Genomic DNA, 18,377 nt, shown 5'->3' on the forward strand with positions numbered 1-18,377 from the left:
TATAACTTGATCAGATTTATCAATCAGTTCTCCATAAGATTGGCCAAGTTACGTGGGTTTGAATGGCCAACTGATAGTATGGTATGGTATGGGCCCTTCTGTGCCCTTCATGCTATACATATTATTAAAATGCCATTTTACCAGCTGCTTTTAAATATCAGCAATGACTTTGTCTTAGACTGCCATATATGTATATGCCATATACCGATCCAAAAATTTCCTTAATTAGAGGATATCCATCCCTTCGAGGATACTAAATGGTGCTTATTCCGTGCTAAATGTTGGAGAACAATGCTGCTAACTTTTCGTAGCATGTGTGGCCAGCCCTGATGAGCAACAGAAATACTCGCGTTGCAAGGGTGCGCGGTATGCTAGTATTTCTGGTATATTTCGACGGGGTGGCAGCACTCCGCTGTTTGTTTACCTCGCACATCCAGCGATCTGGCAAGCCACTTGCACACACGTGCGACTCTTTAAAGTTGATTTTATTTTAGTTAATTTTTGCATAGTTATTGAATTGGTTATTGTTGGAGTGTGTAGAATAATGACTGCAATACTAAACGAACCGCCCCAGGGCGGTGGCAAGCAGCAGCTGCACAACGCCCGCTTCTACACGATAAAGCCGCGTGCCATCGAGAGCCTCGCGTACAACAAGTTGGCCAAATGCCTCGCTGTAAGCCGGTAAAAAGAGTCCTCCATGAATACACAGAGATAGCTGAACACTAATCCATGATTATCCCTAGAGAATCGGGCTGCATTGAACTGTGGAACATGGAGTACACGCCATATCTGGACAGGGCTATCCACTTGCAGGCCGAAGCATCCGTGGAGGCCTTGGCCTGGGCTGGCAGCAAGCGGCTCTTCTCGGTGGATCTGTCGGGCAAGCTGATCGAGTGGGACGTGCAGCAGCTGAAGCAGCGCTACGAGCACTCGCCCACGGGCAATGCCCTCTGGTGCATCGACATCAACCAGCAGGAGACGGAGCTGGCGGTGGGGTCCGAGGAGGGGCACATCAACATCATGAGCATCGAGAACAACGAGCTCACCTACAAGAGCCTCTTCAACAAGCAGAAGGGCCGCGTGCTCTGCTGCAAGTTCGACAAGTCGGGCAAGCATCTGGTGACCGGCTCCGAGGGCTGCGTCCGCATCTGGAGCGTCCTCAAGGGCCAGACGCTGCACACGATGACGCTGTCCGCCAAGGATGTGATCGTGTGGTCCCTCCAGGTGCTCGAAGACAACACCATCGTGGCGGGCGACTCGGTGGGCTTTGTGACCGTGTGGAATGCCGAGAATGGCACGCAGGTCGGCAGGCAGCGCGTCCTCGACAACAACGTCTTCGCCTTGGCGGTCAACGAGGAGGAGGACCGACTGGTGTGCAGCGGCATGGAGCCGCCCCTGATCCGCGTCTACAGCAAGACGAAGATCAGGCGCGAGGAGTCCGAGAGCGAGCGCTGGATCAAGTTCGTCCAGCGGGACGTCCACAAGCACTGCGTCAAGTCCCTGGCCATGGCCGGCCCCCTGATTGTCTCCGGCGGCCTCGATGGCATCCTCACCATCAGCTCCAGCGAGCGCAGCTCCGAGCGGAACGTGGCGCAGCACGCGCCCTTCCTCAAGGGGTCCGTCGCCTCGATGGCCACCGATGCGCGGCTCCTGCTGCTCCGCTATCCCCACAGCGTGCAGCTGTGGCGCCTGGCCTCTGCCGTGGTCCGACCCGAGGAGGAGCAGCAGGAGCGCTGGGACCAGCCCGTGGGCCACTCGGAGGATGTTGTCATGGCGAAGGCACCGCAGAAGCTCCTGCAGCTGAAAGTGCGCGAGAAGAGCTTCATCCAGGCCGCGGCCTTGTCCCCCGATGCCCAATGGATCTGCTACTCCACCCTGACGGAGCTGCGGCTCAGCCGCCTGACGCTGGAGCCCCTGGGGGTGCAGCGCCTGGAGGAGGACCTGCCCTCGCAGCTGACCCCCGCCAGCCACATCCTCTTCACGGAGCAGGGCAAGCAGCTGCTGCTCCTCGACCCCAGCACCAATCGCTTGAACTTCTTCGAGCTGCAGCAGGATCGTGTCCAGTTCCGCTCCAGCCTCGACCTCAGCGCGCAGCTGAAGGGCACCATCAGCCACCTGGTGGAGTCTCCGAGCGGCGGCTACCTGGCGGCGGCCTCCTCCGACAACCTGATCGGCGTCTGGCAGCTGCAGGCCAGCGGCAACCGGCAAGCGGCGAAGCATTTGCTGAACCTGCCCCGCCATCGGGCCGGCACCACTGCCCTGGCCCTGCACACGGGTCGCCCCCGCCTGGTGGCGGCCTACGCCGACGGCCGCCTGGTGGAGTACGACCTGGCGAAGCGCGCCTTCACCTGCGAGACGGCGGAGTACCTGATCCCGGACACCAAGCACTTCTGCATCAATGGCATCACGCTCGATCCGCTGAACCCCAACATCTTCCTCGTGCACACGGAGGAGTTCATGTACGTCCTGGAGCGCAACAAGCGCCTCTTCTCGGAGGACTACGTCGTCAACACAAAGTCCAAGAAGTACAGCGACGAGAGCCGCAAACTAATCGCAGAGAATCCGCACGGAATGCGCCTCAAACTAGAGTTGCCGCGTCAGGTAGGGGATGATCCTCCCCTGAGGGATTCACTTTATTCAATTTCCTTTCTTCCTTCCTGTTGCAGCACCTGGTGCATGTCTTTCGCCTGAGTCCTGACGAGCTCGTCAATGTCAGCATTACGACAAACAATCTGCTGGCGTCGCTCCCACAGCCCTTCCAGCGAAAGAAGTTTGGCTCCGCGTAGAGGAAGTGCAGCGGAGAGGAGGCGCCTCCGCCACTAGTTTCCATTTAGTTACCAAATAAAATGACAAAAACGAACACAAAACCCAATGCAAAGGGAGCAGCTACCTCCCGTCTCCCTCCTCCCCGTTGGGAGAATTTGTCAAAAGTATTGCCAAAAATTTGTCTCTGTCTTTGAGGTGTCGTCTCCTGCCTCCTGCCTCCCGCCGCTCGCTTTGGGGCAGGCTTTGTTCTGTTCTCTACGTGGGATTGTGCAACATTCTCGTTTCGTTTCGTTTTGTGTCGCCGGCATTTACTGTAATTGTTGCTGCTGCCGTTGCTGCCACTGCCACTGCTCTTGTTGCTGTTATTTTTTGGTTGGTTTTACACTGTCTAGCCAGTGTCTAGACAAGTGCATACCACACAGACACACACACACACACACACACACACACACAGACAGTCGACAGTCGAAAAACACACGCACACGGCGGCACGGTGGCACGGCCGAACGGGAGAGGCAGAGGCAGGGCATGTCGATGCACAATTCAACTTTTAGCTCAAAAACTCATTGCCCGGCCGAACGACGGGACCCACCGCCCGTCTGCTGCCGTTGCTGCTGCTGCTGCTGCTGCTGTGTGGCTCTGAGTGGGTGGCACAAAAGTATCCTGCAGGCCATACTCGAGAGGCTTTTAGGCCATGACAACCACCGCGCTATCGTAGCCAGCGAATGGAAGGAAGCCACAACACAGGAGCAGAAAAGGAACAAGACATCTATCCATCTATCAGCTCTTTCTATGAGCGAAGATCATTATATATGATAGATGGATAGACAGATAGATGCCATTAATCCTTAAAATAAGCCTCTGATTGGCATCCCTAGAGAATTCCGAATAGATCTCTAGACTTTAATTGGTGATAATTTCAATTGATTTTTAAGTGAGGATCTTCCCTTCTCCCATCCTCTGCGAAAGAGTATTTCCACATCGACTTTCGCCTGAGAGTTTTCCAACATTTTGTTGCTTGTTTTATGCATTGCAATGTGCACTCTTCGCTCCGCTCCGCTCTCCCCTCCACTCGCCACTCTTCTCTTTTTGGGTTTTCTCTCTATTTTGCATAACAATTTTTTTGTTTTTGTGGCAGGATGAAGTGCCCCTGCCCCTGCATCCCACAACATCGCCATTAACCCACCTCAAGCGTAACCGAGTGACGGGTATGACTGCGGTTGCTGCTGCTGCTGCTGCAACAGGGGGGGAGGAGCGGCAAGTGGCAAGTGGCAAGTGGAATAGACATGAATAATGAGTGGGAATCGGTTTGAAGCATTCATGGAATATAACGCATACGCAGCGTATGCCAATTTGCTCAACACCGAAGACCCGAGGGCGCTCCCGTCCCATCTCCCCCGCCTTTGCTTTTGTTGGCATTAAAACTCACTTAGCCGCTGAAAGGCGTTCAAGAACACAGAGCGGGGAGTGGGCAGAGGGGGAGTGGAAAAGTTATGCAAACTACGCAACGGAAACTACAGGAAAAGTCAGTCCAACATCCTCCCGTGTCCGTGTCCCGTGTCCCGTGTCTTGCTCTTCCTCGAGGAACAAGTTGGCGTCCAGAGGCGGTGGCAACTGCGAAGGAAGTCTAGACAGGCGGCAGGCAGTGGGCGAAAACTTTGGCGGTGGCAAGCGAACAAAAAAAAGAACGTTGCACGACCCCCTCCCCCCGGAAGGGATGGCCAGGGGGAAGGGAGATGGCTTTGGCAGTTCTGGGACTAGTCCTTGGGTTGAAAGGGAACAATGCCTCGGAATTGACATTTAATTGGTTTGCAAATTAGCCAAGAAAATGTCTGCAGGAATGCGGCAATGCGACTCCCTCCCAGGCAGGCAGGCAGGGGGATGCCCCACCGTGTGGCAGCTCTTTGTCGGAGGTGCTAATAAAGCGGCAACATCAACCGATGAAATCCCTAGGTGCTGGATTGCGGTCGCTAATGAATGGAAACTGAACGAAACGGGGAAGGGGGGGATAAAGCTTAATTTGCATTTAATAAAATTAACGCCACATCCTGCCAGCCCACCACCACAGGACCACAGAGAGAGGGAGAGAGAGGGAGGAGCTGGCAGCAGCATAAATCGCATGCGGTTGTCATGGCAGTGCATCGTGGGAGGGCATGTGGCATGGGGCACGGCGCATGGGGCATGAGAGTACAACCAACTCAATGTCTAGACGGATGCAACAGCCACAGAGTCCAGAGGACAATGTAAGGACAAACGTGTGTCCTGTCTGTCTGGCAACGGGCTGCCTGTCCTTGTCCTCCCTCCAACTTTTGGCTCAGCTGGAAACTTGATTGAATTTAATGCCCCACAACAACAGCTGCAACAACAGCAGCAGCAGCAGCAGCAAATAGAATGGAGCAAAAGGAATACAGTAGGAAAATCCAGGCACTTAATTGGTCTCAAGGAAAACTCTTTGCAACAGCAGCAACAATATAGAAGGAAAGTGCAGCTGCTGCTGTGCTCTGCAGGTAATGACTCCTGCAGAAAGGTCAAAGGATAAGCGAGAGCGAAGCGGAGAGGGGGAGACCCCAGGGGATGACCACTTGAAAGTGGCTTCAAGGCTTAAGGATTCATCTACTAAAATACAGTTTATGAGTAAGCGTTCCGCACACCCCCCGCACCTCCCGCACTTCCCCTTTGCCTCATTGGCACCCATGAACAGCAGAAGCGTTCGCTCGCTCGAGTCCTGTGTGTCCTTCGCTGAGGACAAATGCGCCATAAATAGGGATTCACAGGGAGAAAATGAGACAAGCAAGAGGCATGGGCAGGGGCAGGGGGGCAAAGGGAAGTGTCTCCAATTTGAAATACTTGACGCTCTTCCTGGCTCCTGGCTTCGTCTCCTCTTCTCTTCCCTTGGGAACTTTTGCAGTTTCATTGCACTCCGCCGCAGCTCGACTCCTCCCACACACACACACACACACGCACACATCCCCTCCAACCCTCTCCATCCACCACGCTGTCCTGAAGGAGGAGTCAACTTGTCAGCCAACTACAGAATTTACGAGCATTTCACTTTGTTTGCTGGCTCTACTCCGTCCTTCCCCTCACTCTTTCCTTTTCCTGCTGTTCCGCAGTTCGATTCGTGCTGCATACTGCTGGGGGCGCCACAATGGAGGTGGAGAATTACTCTCTAGTCGATGGGAAACTCACAGGTTTGAGGGAGAGAAATGTGGTTCTAGGGATAAGGAAAGATAGTTCTCAGTTATAGCAAGACATTTGAATGGATCATTTGGTGCTCAAATTTGTGTGTCCTCTCCCCCGCTGACGGCTTCCATCTGCCACTCCGCCACTCCGCCACTCTGCTCCTCCGTTAACTCGTCACATTTATCCGTGTTCTTCCCTCTGTGACGGTTCCCTGTGATTCCCTGTCGTTATATGTTAATTGGCTGTTGGTTGGTCTGCTGCCTGTCTTTTTGTTCTCCTCCTCCTGCTGCTGCTGCCCTGATTTATGCATAATGCGACCATCGTCATAATGCTCATGGCTGATGATGATGTTAGTCGAGTTTTTGCTGCTCTGCCTCTGCTGCCTCTGCTGCCTCTGCTGCTGTGGTTTGCAGAACTTAATGAGAGCTAAACGAGGCACAGAATGTGGCAGAGCGTCGACTAGGGAATGCTCTGTGCAAGCAATACAAATGGAAGACGCAGATACTTCCCCTTAGAGAGAAAGAGAAGCCGAAAACTTCCTCAACTTCATGTGAAAAAGATCCCAAAAGAATATTTTGTGCTAGTCCCAGCTCTTCCCTGTTTGGTTTGCTTAGTTAGGGTATTCCTGGGCGGAGGCCTGTGCTATCTCTACACGAAAAAACAACAATAATAGTGGCACTGCCCCAGCTGCCCCTCCAGCCCCTCCTCTCACTCTGTTGTGTATGATTTTGTGTACGCGCTTCGCTTCGCAAGTTGCAACCACAATTTAATTAAGCCAACAGAAAGCGTACCACAGGAAGAGGCACAACACAGCAGAGCAGAGAGAGAGTGAGAGGGGGGGGGGGAGAGGTGGGGCATGGACGACATTAGCATTGGCAACATTGTTGCTGATGTCATGTGGCAATGTGTTTACTCTCTCTCTCTCTCTCTCTCTGTCTCTCTGGAGTCCAGAAGTGTCTATCTGTAGAGCTCTCGAGAGCTGGCCATCGCTTTAATAGACACGTTCTCATGTGGCTGCCACAATTTCCTGCCCATCCAAGAAGGAGGCGGCGCCTCATCCTCCTCCTCCTCCTCCTCCTCCTCATTCTCGACTGACCGCAAACAGAAAATGTGGAAAATGACTTGTGTCTGTCCTCCCCCTCCCCCTCCCCACCATGCAGCTGCTGCTGCTGTTTGTTGTTGTTTTCTTTTGTGGTTCTGCTTGCCCACTTGTTGTGGGTTTTCCCCCTGCCCCACCCCCCCGTGCTGCTGCTGCTGCTGCTGTTGTTGTAATAATTTGATTAAATTGAACGCTTTAAGTGATTTGCATTTTAAATTTCAATCAATATGACGTGACGTGCCGCAGCGGCTGCTGCATGCAACCAGCCAACCAGCCAACGGATGCAACTGCCAGCAGCAAGAGGCAGCCAGAGGGCAGTAGAGGGGAGGGCCACCAGAGGAAGTCTCTGTCTGGTCAACTGGCGCCAGGCAGCGCTCTAATGATGTACAACCATCAACGGCTGCTGCTGCTGCCGCTGCTGCCGCTGCTCCTCCTGTGGCAGTGCCACTCGCTCTGTGGTGGCATCCGTCGTCTGTGGCAATGTTTTGATTTTGGCGGATGAGCCATTTAGTGCAGATTGTGGGAAAAACCAGCCAAAGTCAGGGTCAGATTTTGGGCATGCAAAACCCATTGAAGGATGTTGAAAATGATCGGAGATTGGAGTGTGGAAATCTACTCATTCTTTGCTGTTTTTTTCTGGTGTCCCTGGTGGAAAAATGCGTACACTTCTTGCACCTCTTTTATCTCAATCAATTGGAGCAGCGGCAGGCAAATCCAATTATCCAAAGAATAGAATCGTAGTTGCGTACACGCAGCGAGAATCTTGAGAAATTGGTTCCATCCCTGCATGGAATTTTAATTGCCAGAGCTGCAATGAGTGTGCCACATGCCACACACATTCCTGCGACAATGGAAGCAGCAACAAATTACTGGCAATGTGCACTGATCCAGGGATCCTTTCTTCACCCGTTTCTGCTCCTTTAGTTTCTGTTGCGCTGATTGCACTCCGCAGGAGAGTGTTGTTGCCGCTGCCGCTCCTGCCACCGGTGGCTGCTGCTGTTGCATAAAGTGCAGTTCTTTATTGTAATTATGTATTATTGTACTTCCTTCACCATCTCCATCTCCATCTCCATCAACTCTTGCTTAGTTTTCTCCGCTGGTGTTTGCTTTTTTTTTTGTGTCCCTTCATTGTTCTTAGCCATCCAACGTCGTCGTCGTCGTCGTCTGCCTCCTTCCTGCCACTGCCTCTGGCTACGTCTTGCAGTGGCAACTTCCTGATTTTCCCACTGCCACATCTGCCACACTCCTCCGCTTCCATGTGGCATTATATTTGCCGAAATGCAAAGTCTAAGGACTTTCGTCTGAGTGGATTTTTCTGCCTGCCTGGAAGCTCCAGCTCCCAGCTCCCAGTTCCACCTGCTCCTCCTCCTGCTGCTCCTCCATCATCAGCAACTGCTTCCCCTTTCCGCTTCCCCTCCCCTCCACTCCACTCCACTCTACTCTTTTTGTTGGTTTCCTAATTCATGCAATTTTCACATTGCAAAATTTTGTGTTTTACATTTTTGGTTTTTTGTTTCTTTTTGTGGCAGGCGTTACTTTCGTGTGGCAATATTGCTCTGCCTGTCCCTTTGCCACTGGCTCATTGTTTTCTGGGATTCGTGGGCCAGAGGATCGGCAGAGGGTGAGTCAGTCGCCAGTCGGGGGTCCCGAAATAGCCCCCGAGAATAGCCCCACACACTCCCTGCACCCAACAGGCGACCCCAGACGCGATCATAGAGAAGATCTTCCCATTGCCTGCGGACCGCTTACCACACCCCCCGACTGGTGCTTTGCCACTTTCCTCGCTCTCTTTTATACTCTACAAAAATATGGAAGCGCAACAACTATTCCCTGAGCTGAGCATCATTTTCTATACATTAAATCACACAGAAGGAGGGGATCTTCACTCGTTTGTAATTTGTGGGAGGCACAATAAAATGTAAATCAAAAGGTCTACAAAATGAATGGACACTTACCCTCAGGTCTAGCTGCGAGTTCCATCAAGAGAATCTGAAATTAATACCATTATTATTACAGATAGTTCCTCCATTTCCAATGAATTATTTCAATTTAAGAAAAATAAAAAATCCAATGAATAGACAATTTTCCGTTGCTCCGTATTTCCCTGTTACCTTAATCTTAAAAAGAGAAGAAAGAGCATTCACCATTCGACTTTTCCTGCACTCGAGAAATATTCATATTTGTTTGCGCCTCTTTCTTGTCTTGTCCTCCACCTCGCTCCCGCCGCTTTTTTTTTTGTGTTCTTTCACTTGTTTCTGCAACAATTCTGTAACATTCTTATTCTCTATTTGAATAAAAATTATGCTGCCGCTGCCGCTGCTGTTGTTGTTGCTCCCTCTATTGGGGATATTTTTGGACTAAATGTGGTTGTTGTTGCTGTTTTGCCTCTTTGCCTCTCTCTCTCTCTTTCTGTCTCTCACTGATAGCGAAATAATGAGCGAAGACAGCAAGACAAGCGGACGGACGGAGAGATGTCGCGACGCAGAGACAGAGAGACCTCGAAGATCCTCTTGCTGCTGCTCCACCTCCTCCTCCACGACGGTGGCGGCTGGCCCTTTGGTGGAGAGTGTGTAGAGATTTGAGTGGAGACTTGGCTGCGCTTTGCGAAGCCAAAGGGGATCCGAGGGAGAGCAGCACGCTTCACGCCTGATTTTCCTGCGGCCGTTGTTGTTTTCGCTGTGCCACAACGTGGCTGCCACGCAACTCCTGCCCTCTCCCGGCGCTGCAACAGCAAAGATTATTGTGTTCCGAAGCATTTGATACCCTTGCGGATGAGATGATTCCTGCATATCTGATACAATTGTGCAACTTGGATGAGAAATTTACAGATGACAAACTCCTCGTCCCAATAATAATACTCTCCCCGCACAAAAGGGCATCCCGAAAACAGATGAGGAAAATGCTTTTCAATTTATTTTTAAGTACAAAAATAATTTTTCGGTTTTTTTTGTTGCTTGCAAAAATCTTGAGAACAACAACAAAATGAGCGGTAAAAATAAAAGGCACGGCATGGCGCGGTGCGGCGCGACACACGCCTGTCGCCGCGTCGGAGTCCCCGTCCCGTCCCTCTACAACCCCATCCTATGCCATGCCATGCCTTGCCTTGCCTTGCCAGACTTTCCTCTCTCTCCCATGGGAGGAGCGGAGGGGCTAGAATAGGGATCTCTATATATCCGTCTATATAGTAGACGCCCGAGGCTGAGTATCGTCTGAGTGTGTGCGGGAAAATGTGTGAAATATTGGAGACAAACGGGCATGGCATGGCAGTTTTTATGTTAGGCAGACGATGCGAAAAAAAACGCCATTTAGTTCAGTTCAGCGCAGGTCTGCGGCTAGATCGGAGAACGGTAACCGAACGGGTAACGGTAACGGGAATATCTAGGAATTCTCACTACTCAGAGAGAGTGCTAAGCTAACGGTAAACAGCAGGCAGCGCGACCTGCTGCCGCTCTCTCCCGACAGTGGATACGTTGTTTTTTTTCCAGTTCTCTTTTTATCCGCAAATTCCGACAGTGTGGGAGTGGAGTGTGTGCAGTGAGTGTGTAGTGTAGCCAAACAGACGCCAGAGGGCGCTACCCTGACCAGTAACGGTACTACTGAGAGCGAGCGAGAAAAGAGAGAGAGAGAAGGAGAGAGTGCAAATACTTGCGTGTCATGTGTGAAATTCCGATTCCTGATTAGTGTTTCGGGCGATGGTCGATAGTCGTGCGTGAGTGAGTGTTAGCAAGTAAGAGCAAAATAGAGAGAGAGAGAGAGTGCGAGAGTGCAACGGAGTATTTAGAAGCTTCTCCAACGATCGATCGAACGGACGGGACCGGAATTCCTACAATTTGCGTTTTCTCAATGTCAAACCGAGCGGCGTTCGAGCGTTTTCTGGTATGTATCCTCCTCGAACAAACCACAGAGACACTACCGACTACCGATCCGATGTAGAGCGGATAGCGGATACTCCGATCCGATCTACATGCTCCTCTCTTATCTGCCAAATGCCAATGTTCGCCTTTTGCTCCGTTTTACTCGCTTTCATCGATAACAGCCGGTCGGGGTTGGGGTCCGGTCCGGTCCGATCGGAATTCCTGGGCTTACACACCGCCCATCCCATCTCTAACCCCCCTTAGCCCATTCGGTGGCGGTCTTTTACTTTTTTTTGCCAAAACCAAAATAAATGAAGGAATTTAGCGTTTTGTTTAAAAATAAACTGGAATGTGTTTGAATTAGATGAGAAATTCGCATGTTCTTGGGCCTCTCTCTCTCTCTTCTCTTGTTTGTTATTTTGCATTACTTTTCTTTGTGTTCTTTTTGGGAAATTTTGGATGTTTTGGTTTGAAAATTACATGCAACAGCCAGCCCTAAAGGGCTTAGGCAGCAAAATATGTAATAAAATAATTAAAAATGCGGAATCCAATGTTGAAAATTGCATCTAACTTTGGTTTTGTTTTGCAAATTCTTTCAATAAAAATGTATACGATGGGACTTCTCCACTCTGCCAATCATTTCATGCCCCACCATAAACTTTGGCCACAAAAAGAGGCATAAAAACATAAACAAACTCTGTCTGTCGTCTTTGAAAATGATCTTGACTCACGCGAGACGAGAGACGAGAGACGCGAGTCTCCACTTTTAAGATCTCTTAAGAGCTCTCTGCTCCGCCCTGGAGAACGGGGGAGCACTTGTCAGCACTTTATGGCCGCATTTCTGGGCCTCTTTTTTGTGGGCTTTATTTTGCATTTTTCGCTGTATTTTTTATGTTTTTTTTTTATTAATTATAACTGGTAGAATCGGGGATTGTGTTTTTATGGCAAACATAAATTTCGACTTAAGGTCTCTCAGGGTGGGGCTTAAAGGGAGGGGAAGGGAACGAAGAGCTGAAATGAAGAGGCAATCAAATAAATTGCCAAAGAGCAACAAAAGAAACAAAGAGAGAGAGAGAGTGAGAGAGGGGAAACAGTAGCCGACGGAGTGGAGCGTGGAGTGTTTTTGTCTGCGCAAGGAACGTGCAAATAACCCACGAAAGGTAGGGAAAAGTGAAGCTTCGGTTTACGGTAGTTTGCTCCCTCCCTCACTCTGCTGTACCTTGCATGTGACGTACCCTGCAGTCAGGCTTCTGTCTCCGTCTGGAAGGGGGAAGAGGCACACAAGCAAAGGCCGTTAATGATTATGATCGTGTGCTGGAGGGAGATCATCATGCAGAAGGAGGTGGAGTGGAGGTGGAAGGTGGAAGTGGAGAAGGAGAAGCAGAAGCAGCAGATGATGATGATCATCAGACACTTGAAAGGAATTTCAATAAAGAGCAAAGAGAGAGAGATGGAAGAGTGGCATGGAAAACAACAACAGAATCATCAGACAACGATGATGAGAATGGGATTGAGGATGATGCATCCTACCCCCAACCCTTTGGGTGAATGCATGAACAGGGATCCATCTTGTTGTTGTCTGTGGCATCAATCTGTCTCTGACACATTGGGGTGCAACATTGTGTGGCAGTTTTATCAGAGGCACAACACAACACAAAAACAGCAGACACCACAGCAGACTGTGAAGCGATCTCCTCATCATCAACAGAATGCCGCATATTAAATGAACCAGACAGAGAGGGACGCAGGGCAGGGGGGGAGACTCCGCTCTCCCCATGCATGGAAATAAAGTTTAGAGAGCGTAAGAGGCTAGAGCGGGGACGGTGACTCCACCTCTATCTCTCTTCCGATTACCTTTTACCTGTCTCTATTTCCATCTCCTAAAATGGGGGGCGTGTAGAGAGGCTGCTGTAGAAGAGAGAGCATGGCATGGCATGCCCCCAAGTACAGTCCATCTTCATCTCCATCTCCCATGCAGCTCCCTTTATTGTATCTGCTTTAAAATTAGACGCTGCCCCTGCCACCCTGCCACCCTGCCGCCCCTCATAAGATAATAAAAATGAAGTCGAAAAGAAGTGCAACATAAATTTGTGCAAAATATTACGCATACGCGACATGCAGCATGCAGCATGCAACACACACACAGCCATTGTTGTGTCTTCTTCTCTTTGGGGTTATTTATGCCCCGCGAGGCGACACACACGCACCTCTTCCTCGCTCTCTCCCTCTATCGTTCATGACTCACTCACTCACGCACTCACGAGGTGGGTATATTTTCGTCTAGAGTGGCGTGGTGTAGGGGAAAGGGTGGTGTGGGGGGAGGCTAAGGACGGAAGAATCTCTGTAACAAGGACAGACGACGAAAACAAAGACAGAAACACAAACAGCAACAAAAAGTGGGCGACCACACAGCATAAAAACACTGAGAGAAATTAGCATGAAAAACATTTCCAACAGCAGATGGGCGAATGGTTATCAAAATTCTTGATATATTAGGAGGCTATTAGGAGAATTTGCTTATTAAATTCAATCTGGAAACGAACTCCTTCATTGATTAATTCTCATCCATTTTTCTCCCTTCTTCTTGCAGCCATAAATCAGCCGCCGATTAATCGCTTGGTAGCTCCTCCGTGTGTCTGTGTGTGCTGTGTGTTATCGATGACAAAATGGTAATCGGCGAGAGGATTGCGGCAAAGGATTCGGTGGGGGCGTAAACAATCCGATCGCAACCGCCGGACGACGCTGTGGCCCCCACGCATGCAGCCAGTGGCGCCGCGGGGGCCCGCTGCACATTGTGGTGCACATCGGTGGTGCGGTGGTGCACTGTGCTTTGCCTGCTCTCCACACTAACGCTTCTCCAGCCAACAGCAGAAGCAGCAGCTTCAGCCCCAGCCCAAGCCCTCGCGGTGCCAATGCAGCAGAGGCGGCACGGCCACGTGCAGCAGCAGCAGCAGCAGCAGCAGAGTGTTGCATACTTGTGGGCGTCCAGAGTGCAACAACATCCTCCTCCCCAGCAGTGGAGAGGGGAGCAGCAGCTGCAGCAGCAGAAGGAGGAGAGCGGCAACAAGTGTCTGACATGCCCCCCTTCGACAGGGCATTCGATATTGAAGAATCCGTTTCCGTATCCATTCGAACCGAATGCTGGAAGAGGCGCCGCCGAAAGTGTTGTAAATAGTAGTGTTGGAGAACGAGTGTTGGAGAACGTTCAAGTTTTTTACAGTGTAAATAGTGCAAATAATAATACGCGTAAGTTAAATTTAATTCTGGGCAAACTCTTGCCCCAAACGAAGGAGAAGAAGCAGAAGGAGCAGCCGCGGCAGGAGGAGGTGGAACATCTTGTTGTTGGCACAAATTTGCAAAATAAATTACCAGCATCGAGTGCGGATTGCCACTTAAGTCCCCATACGCGTACTCGCACTCGTACTCGTACTCGTAGTTGTTGTCGTAGTCGTTGCCGTTGCCGTGCCCCTTGTGCCCCCTGTGCCACAGCCATAGTCCATTCTCCTCCCTTGGCCTGTTCCTGGCATCATCATCATCATCATCTGAAGCAGCAGCAGCAGCAACAACAGCATCTGCATCTGCATCATCGTTGTCGTTGTCGTTGCCGTTGTTGTCTCTGTCGCTGGTGCCGTTGTCGTCGCGACGCGTTGCACTCGACTGGCGGTGGTGTCGCCTCCGCGTCTGCATCCCGCGTATCGCCCGCGTCGTCTATGCTCTTGCCATATCAAATTAATCAACGTGCTACATTGTTGCAGCAGCAACAGCAACAGCAACAGCAACAGAAAGCAGCATCATCAACAACATTGCCATCACATGTGCCCGGGCCCGGGGCAGCAACAACTCCTCTGCAGCAGCAGCATCACCATCAGCATCGTATTTTTAAACGTGATACAATCCAAACAGCGACCACTGCATCACCTTTGACACCGCAGAAAGAGCAACACCATCGGCAACAACTGCAACGTCTGCTTGCAACTGCAGCCTCCAGCACAACCACCGCTGCCACATCTCGGCTCGAATTCATACTTTACACAGAAGTTTACGAAGAGGACTCGATCGCCATTGCCCCAGGCAATTCCGAGTCAGATTCAATTCTGATTCAATTTCAATTCAAAGTCGAAGCAGGAGGGGGAGCAGCAGCAGCTGTTGGACAGCGATACCTTTTGGCAGAAATACGGTGAGTAGGTAATCCATATTACTATCTATCTACATTCTTCGTTCTTTGATTGATTCAGACTTGATGCAGGAATTAGATTGCTGGCCTGGGGTGCAGTTTGTAGGACACAAACGATCTCAGACTGGGAAATTCATGAGTAAACATCAAAGAACTTCATCAAATTTATGGAAAACACACAATAGATTCCATTAGAACAGTTTTATGGAACCCTAATGGAACCGCACGTGTTTCTAGTAGATCTGCCAAAGCTACAATGCCCTACCCAGGTGGAATCCTCACTTCTCCGCTCTCTTGACATATCTTTCGTATCGTTCCACCTGTCAGAGACACAAAAACATTAAAAACATTCCACGGAATGAAAATCATCAGAATAAGTAAAGGAAAACCTCTGCCAACATAACATTATCCACTTTTTCATGCAGCGATTGTAGACACAAAAGAGACAGAGAGAGAGTAGAGTAGAGAGAGAGAGAGAGACAGATACAACAATTGTATTGCAAATTGCAATGTTCTGCAGCAGCAGCGACAGCGACAGCGGCAGCAGCATATCTGAACATTTGAATGCCTTTCGCGACGATATGGCAGTTGTCATCAGAGGAGAGAGAGAGAGAGAAGGGAATGGGGCACAGGGGGCAAGGGGATGTGGCTTATAGATATGATATGATGTGGGGATTTTTAACACAGCTGCTGGGCTGGTTAACATAATTTTCGTGGGCATCTCCCAGTTTTCTGTTTTTTTTTTCTTTTTCGTTGCTTTGCTTTTTTGCAATTCAACGCAGAAATAAAAATAAAGCGAACAACGATGGCAAAAACAACAGACAGACGGAGAAGGAGACGGAGACGGAGACAGAGAACGAGCGAGAGACGAGATGACTGCAGAAGATGTTCATCAAAATAGACATGGAAAATACCTTGGAAAAGAATTGCGATGCAAATGAAAGCGTGAAAGAGGAGCCAAATGGCAGTAACGATGGAGAAGTGCAAGATCTCTGAGCAGATAAGTAGAATCAGAGTTTGGAGGGGACTTTAAACATTTTTATCTCTCTCTCTTGCACCTTTCATCAGAGTATTTTCTTGAGAAACGTTTCCCATGTGTCGATCATTCCCTTCTATTCTATTTGATACTCATTGGTAAAAATAAACAACAAATAAAACAGCCACAAAAAAGAAAAAACAACACAGAAATCAACTTTTTCCAACGAATAAATTTCGAGTTTTCGATAGTCTCGGTCTGCCACAGACAGTGGTCGTCGGTCTGTCTGTCTGCCTGTCTGCCTGTCGTCTGTCGACGTTGTCGTTGTAGTCGTCCAGACAGCACCGCAAGATCTGGCCACCAAGCAACGGACAGAGAGGGGGGAGCTATGGTATGGGAACTGGGGCCCCATATTCGTGGGCTCCAACAGCGTCAGACTGTCTGGTATGCCAACAGGCAGCGAGGCAGCAGCAGCCAGCGCTGGCTCGGCTCTCACTTTGCCACAGTGCAACGCTGCTTTTGCCTCTTGCGGTTGCCGTTGCTGCTGCTGCTGCCTTGCCACATGTGGTGCTGTCCGTCCGTCCGTCCGCCAGTCTGTTCCTCCACTCGAATGATAGTTGTAGTTGTAGTTTCGGTGTCAGCTGTCTGCTGTTTTTCTGCCTCTGCCTCCACTGACTCTACTGCTGGGCTGAGACTCTTCGCTGTGTGTAGGCGTCATCATCATCATCCTCGTAATCATCATCATCATCGTAATCATGGCATGGCGCTCGCATTGGCCAATGCATAAAATTATACAGAGACATGACATGGTTTTGAATAATTAAACACAACTACGGGGCAGACAACAGCCAACAGCCAACAGACAACAGACAACGGTGCAAAGGGGCACAGTCGGGGCAGGGCATCAAGTCGGACTAAATGGCTGCCAAAATCCAGTGGATATGCCGTACCACAAGCCACCAAAGGGAGCCACACAGGAGAGACCACGAGAGACAGACAGACAGGCAGGCAGGCAGGCGGGATGCACAATCCTGAAGATTTTACCTATGATTTGGTGGCACTCCCTCTGTTCCTTCCCTTACCTCTCTCCCTGCCATTATATCTCCTCGTTTCGACTTGAGTTTTAACTCATTTAGCAGCTTAATTTCTGTAAACGGATTACAATTGAGTCCTGACGAGGGGGAACACTCTCCTGCCTGTGCGATACTCCTCTGCTCCTTTGAGGGATGTGGTTGTAGGAGGGAGAAGGCACTCGTCGAGAGTCTTTGGCTAATTTGTGGCATATCCAAATGATAAACAATGTTTCGAATTCCTCAGTTTCTGTTTGAAGAACGGGAATGCCAAGCAAGTTGAAATTTCACTTAAAATTATGAAAATTCTTTTAATTTTTGGCTTTGTCTCAATGATTTTTCAGAATCTTCTTTGCTGTCCTAAAAGCAGAAACTTCCAGAGCTACAGATGGATTAAGTTGTGTTGGGAAATGAGTAAAATGTGAATCTGTGTACCTTTTATAAGAGAGTTCATAGGAATTCAGAAGATTTTCTTTAGTTTTCCAGCAACTTTATCGTTATATTCCTATCTCTGAGCTTATATGTAGTTCTCTTTGTAACTGAGTTTCCCAAGCTTATGCAGCATTCTTCTGCCTAATTCTATGTCCTCATATCGCCTTCTGTCTGACAACAATGCCACATTTAATGGATAACATTTCGCTAGCTTCAAAACTTCCCTCGACTTTCATTCAATGATATTTGATAAGCAACAAAAGTTCAATAGACTCCCAAAGATTTAAGATTCTTCACACAGAACCTTGAAGCTGGACTGACGCCCCCGACCAACCGACCAGAAGACTGGAAAGTAAAGGGTTTATTTTTCGATAATCTCTGGCTGTCGCCTCAGACCTCAGACATTTGACAAATAGAAATAAAATAATCAAAAGAAAAGGAAACAAAGGAACGGGAGCCAAAAAATGAAAGGAGTAAGGGGAGAAGGGGAAAGAGAAGGCGAAGAGCAAAGGAGACGAGACGAGACGACAGACAGCCCATTGACAGCAGAGCGCAGATATTTATTGACAGCTGAGAATGAGAATTGTTGGCGCATTTCGGATATCGGACACTGGACATCAGCGGACATCTTCCTCGGATGTTTGCCCAATATCTTTGCAGCCTTTGCTTCTCCCTGCTGCCAGAGGACGGACTGAGGATGGTGCCGTGCCCCATTGTTGCACTGTTGCTGCTGCTGCACTGTTGCTGCTGCACTGTTGCGTTGCAATTGTTGCTGTTGTCAGCAGCGTCTGCTCTGCGGCGGCGGTGGCGGCGGCTCGTTTCA

The 18,377-nt window shown here is 49.8% G+C and overlaps 2 protein-coding genes across 2 annotated transcripts; both read left to right on the plus strand.

Annotated features, from left to right (window-relative positions):
* The first annotated feature begins 427 nt into the window (after positions 1-427).
* LOC117893396 (U3 small nucleolar RNA-associated protein 4 homolog) lies at positions 428-2,860 on the plus strand. Its single transcript, XM_034799994.1, has 3 exons — positions 428-681; positions 744-2,601; positions 2,667-2,860. The coding sequence occupies exons 1-3, from the start codon at positions 545-547 to the stop codon at positions 2,784-2,786; spliced, it is 2,115 nt and encodes a 704-aa protein (XP_034655885.1). The 5' UTR covers positions 428-544; the 3' UTR covers positions 2,787-2,860.
* Positions 2,861-10,382: 7,522 nt separating this feature from the next.
* On the plus strand, positions 10,383-15,083 carry LOC117893700 (ecdysone-induced protein 78C). Its single transcript, XM_034800388.1, has 2 exons — positions 10,383-10,924; positions 13,493-15,083. The coding sequence occupies exon 2, from the start codon at positions 13,815-13,817 to the stop codon at positions 15,081-15,083; it is 1,269 nt and encodes a 422-aa protein (XP_034656279.1). The 5' UTR covers positions 10,383-10,924; positions 13,493-13,814.
* Positions 15,084-18,377: the final 3,294 nt, after the last annotated feature.

The sequence above is a fragment of the Drosophila subobscura genome, chromosome J, assembly GCF_008121235.1.
Source record: "Drosophila subobscura isolate 14011-0131.10 chromosome J, UCBerk_Dsub_1.0, whole genome shotgun sequence".
In the NCBI taxonomy this organism is placed as follows: Eukaryota; Metazoa; Arthropoda; class Insecta; order Diptera; family Drosophilidae; genus Drosophila; species Drosophila subobscura.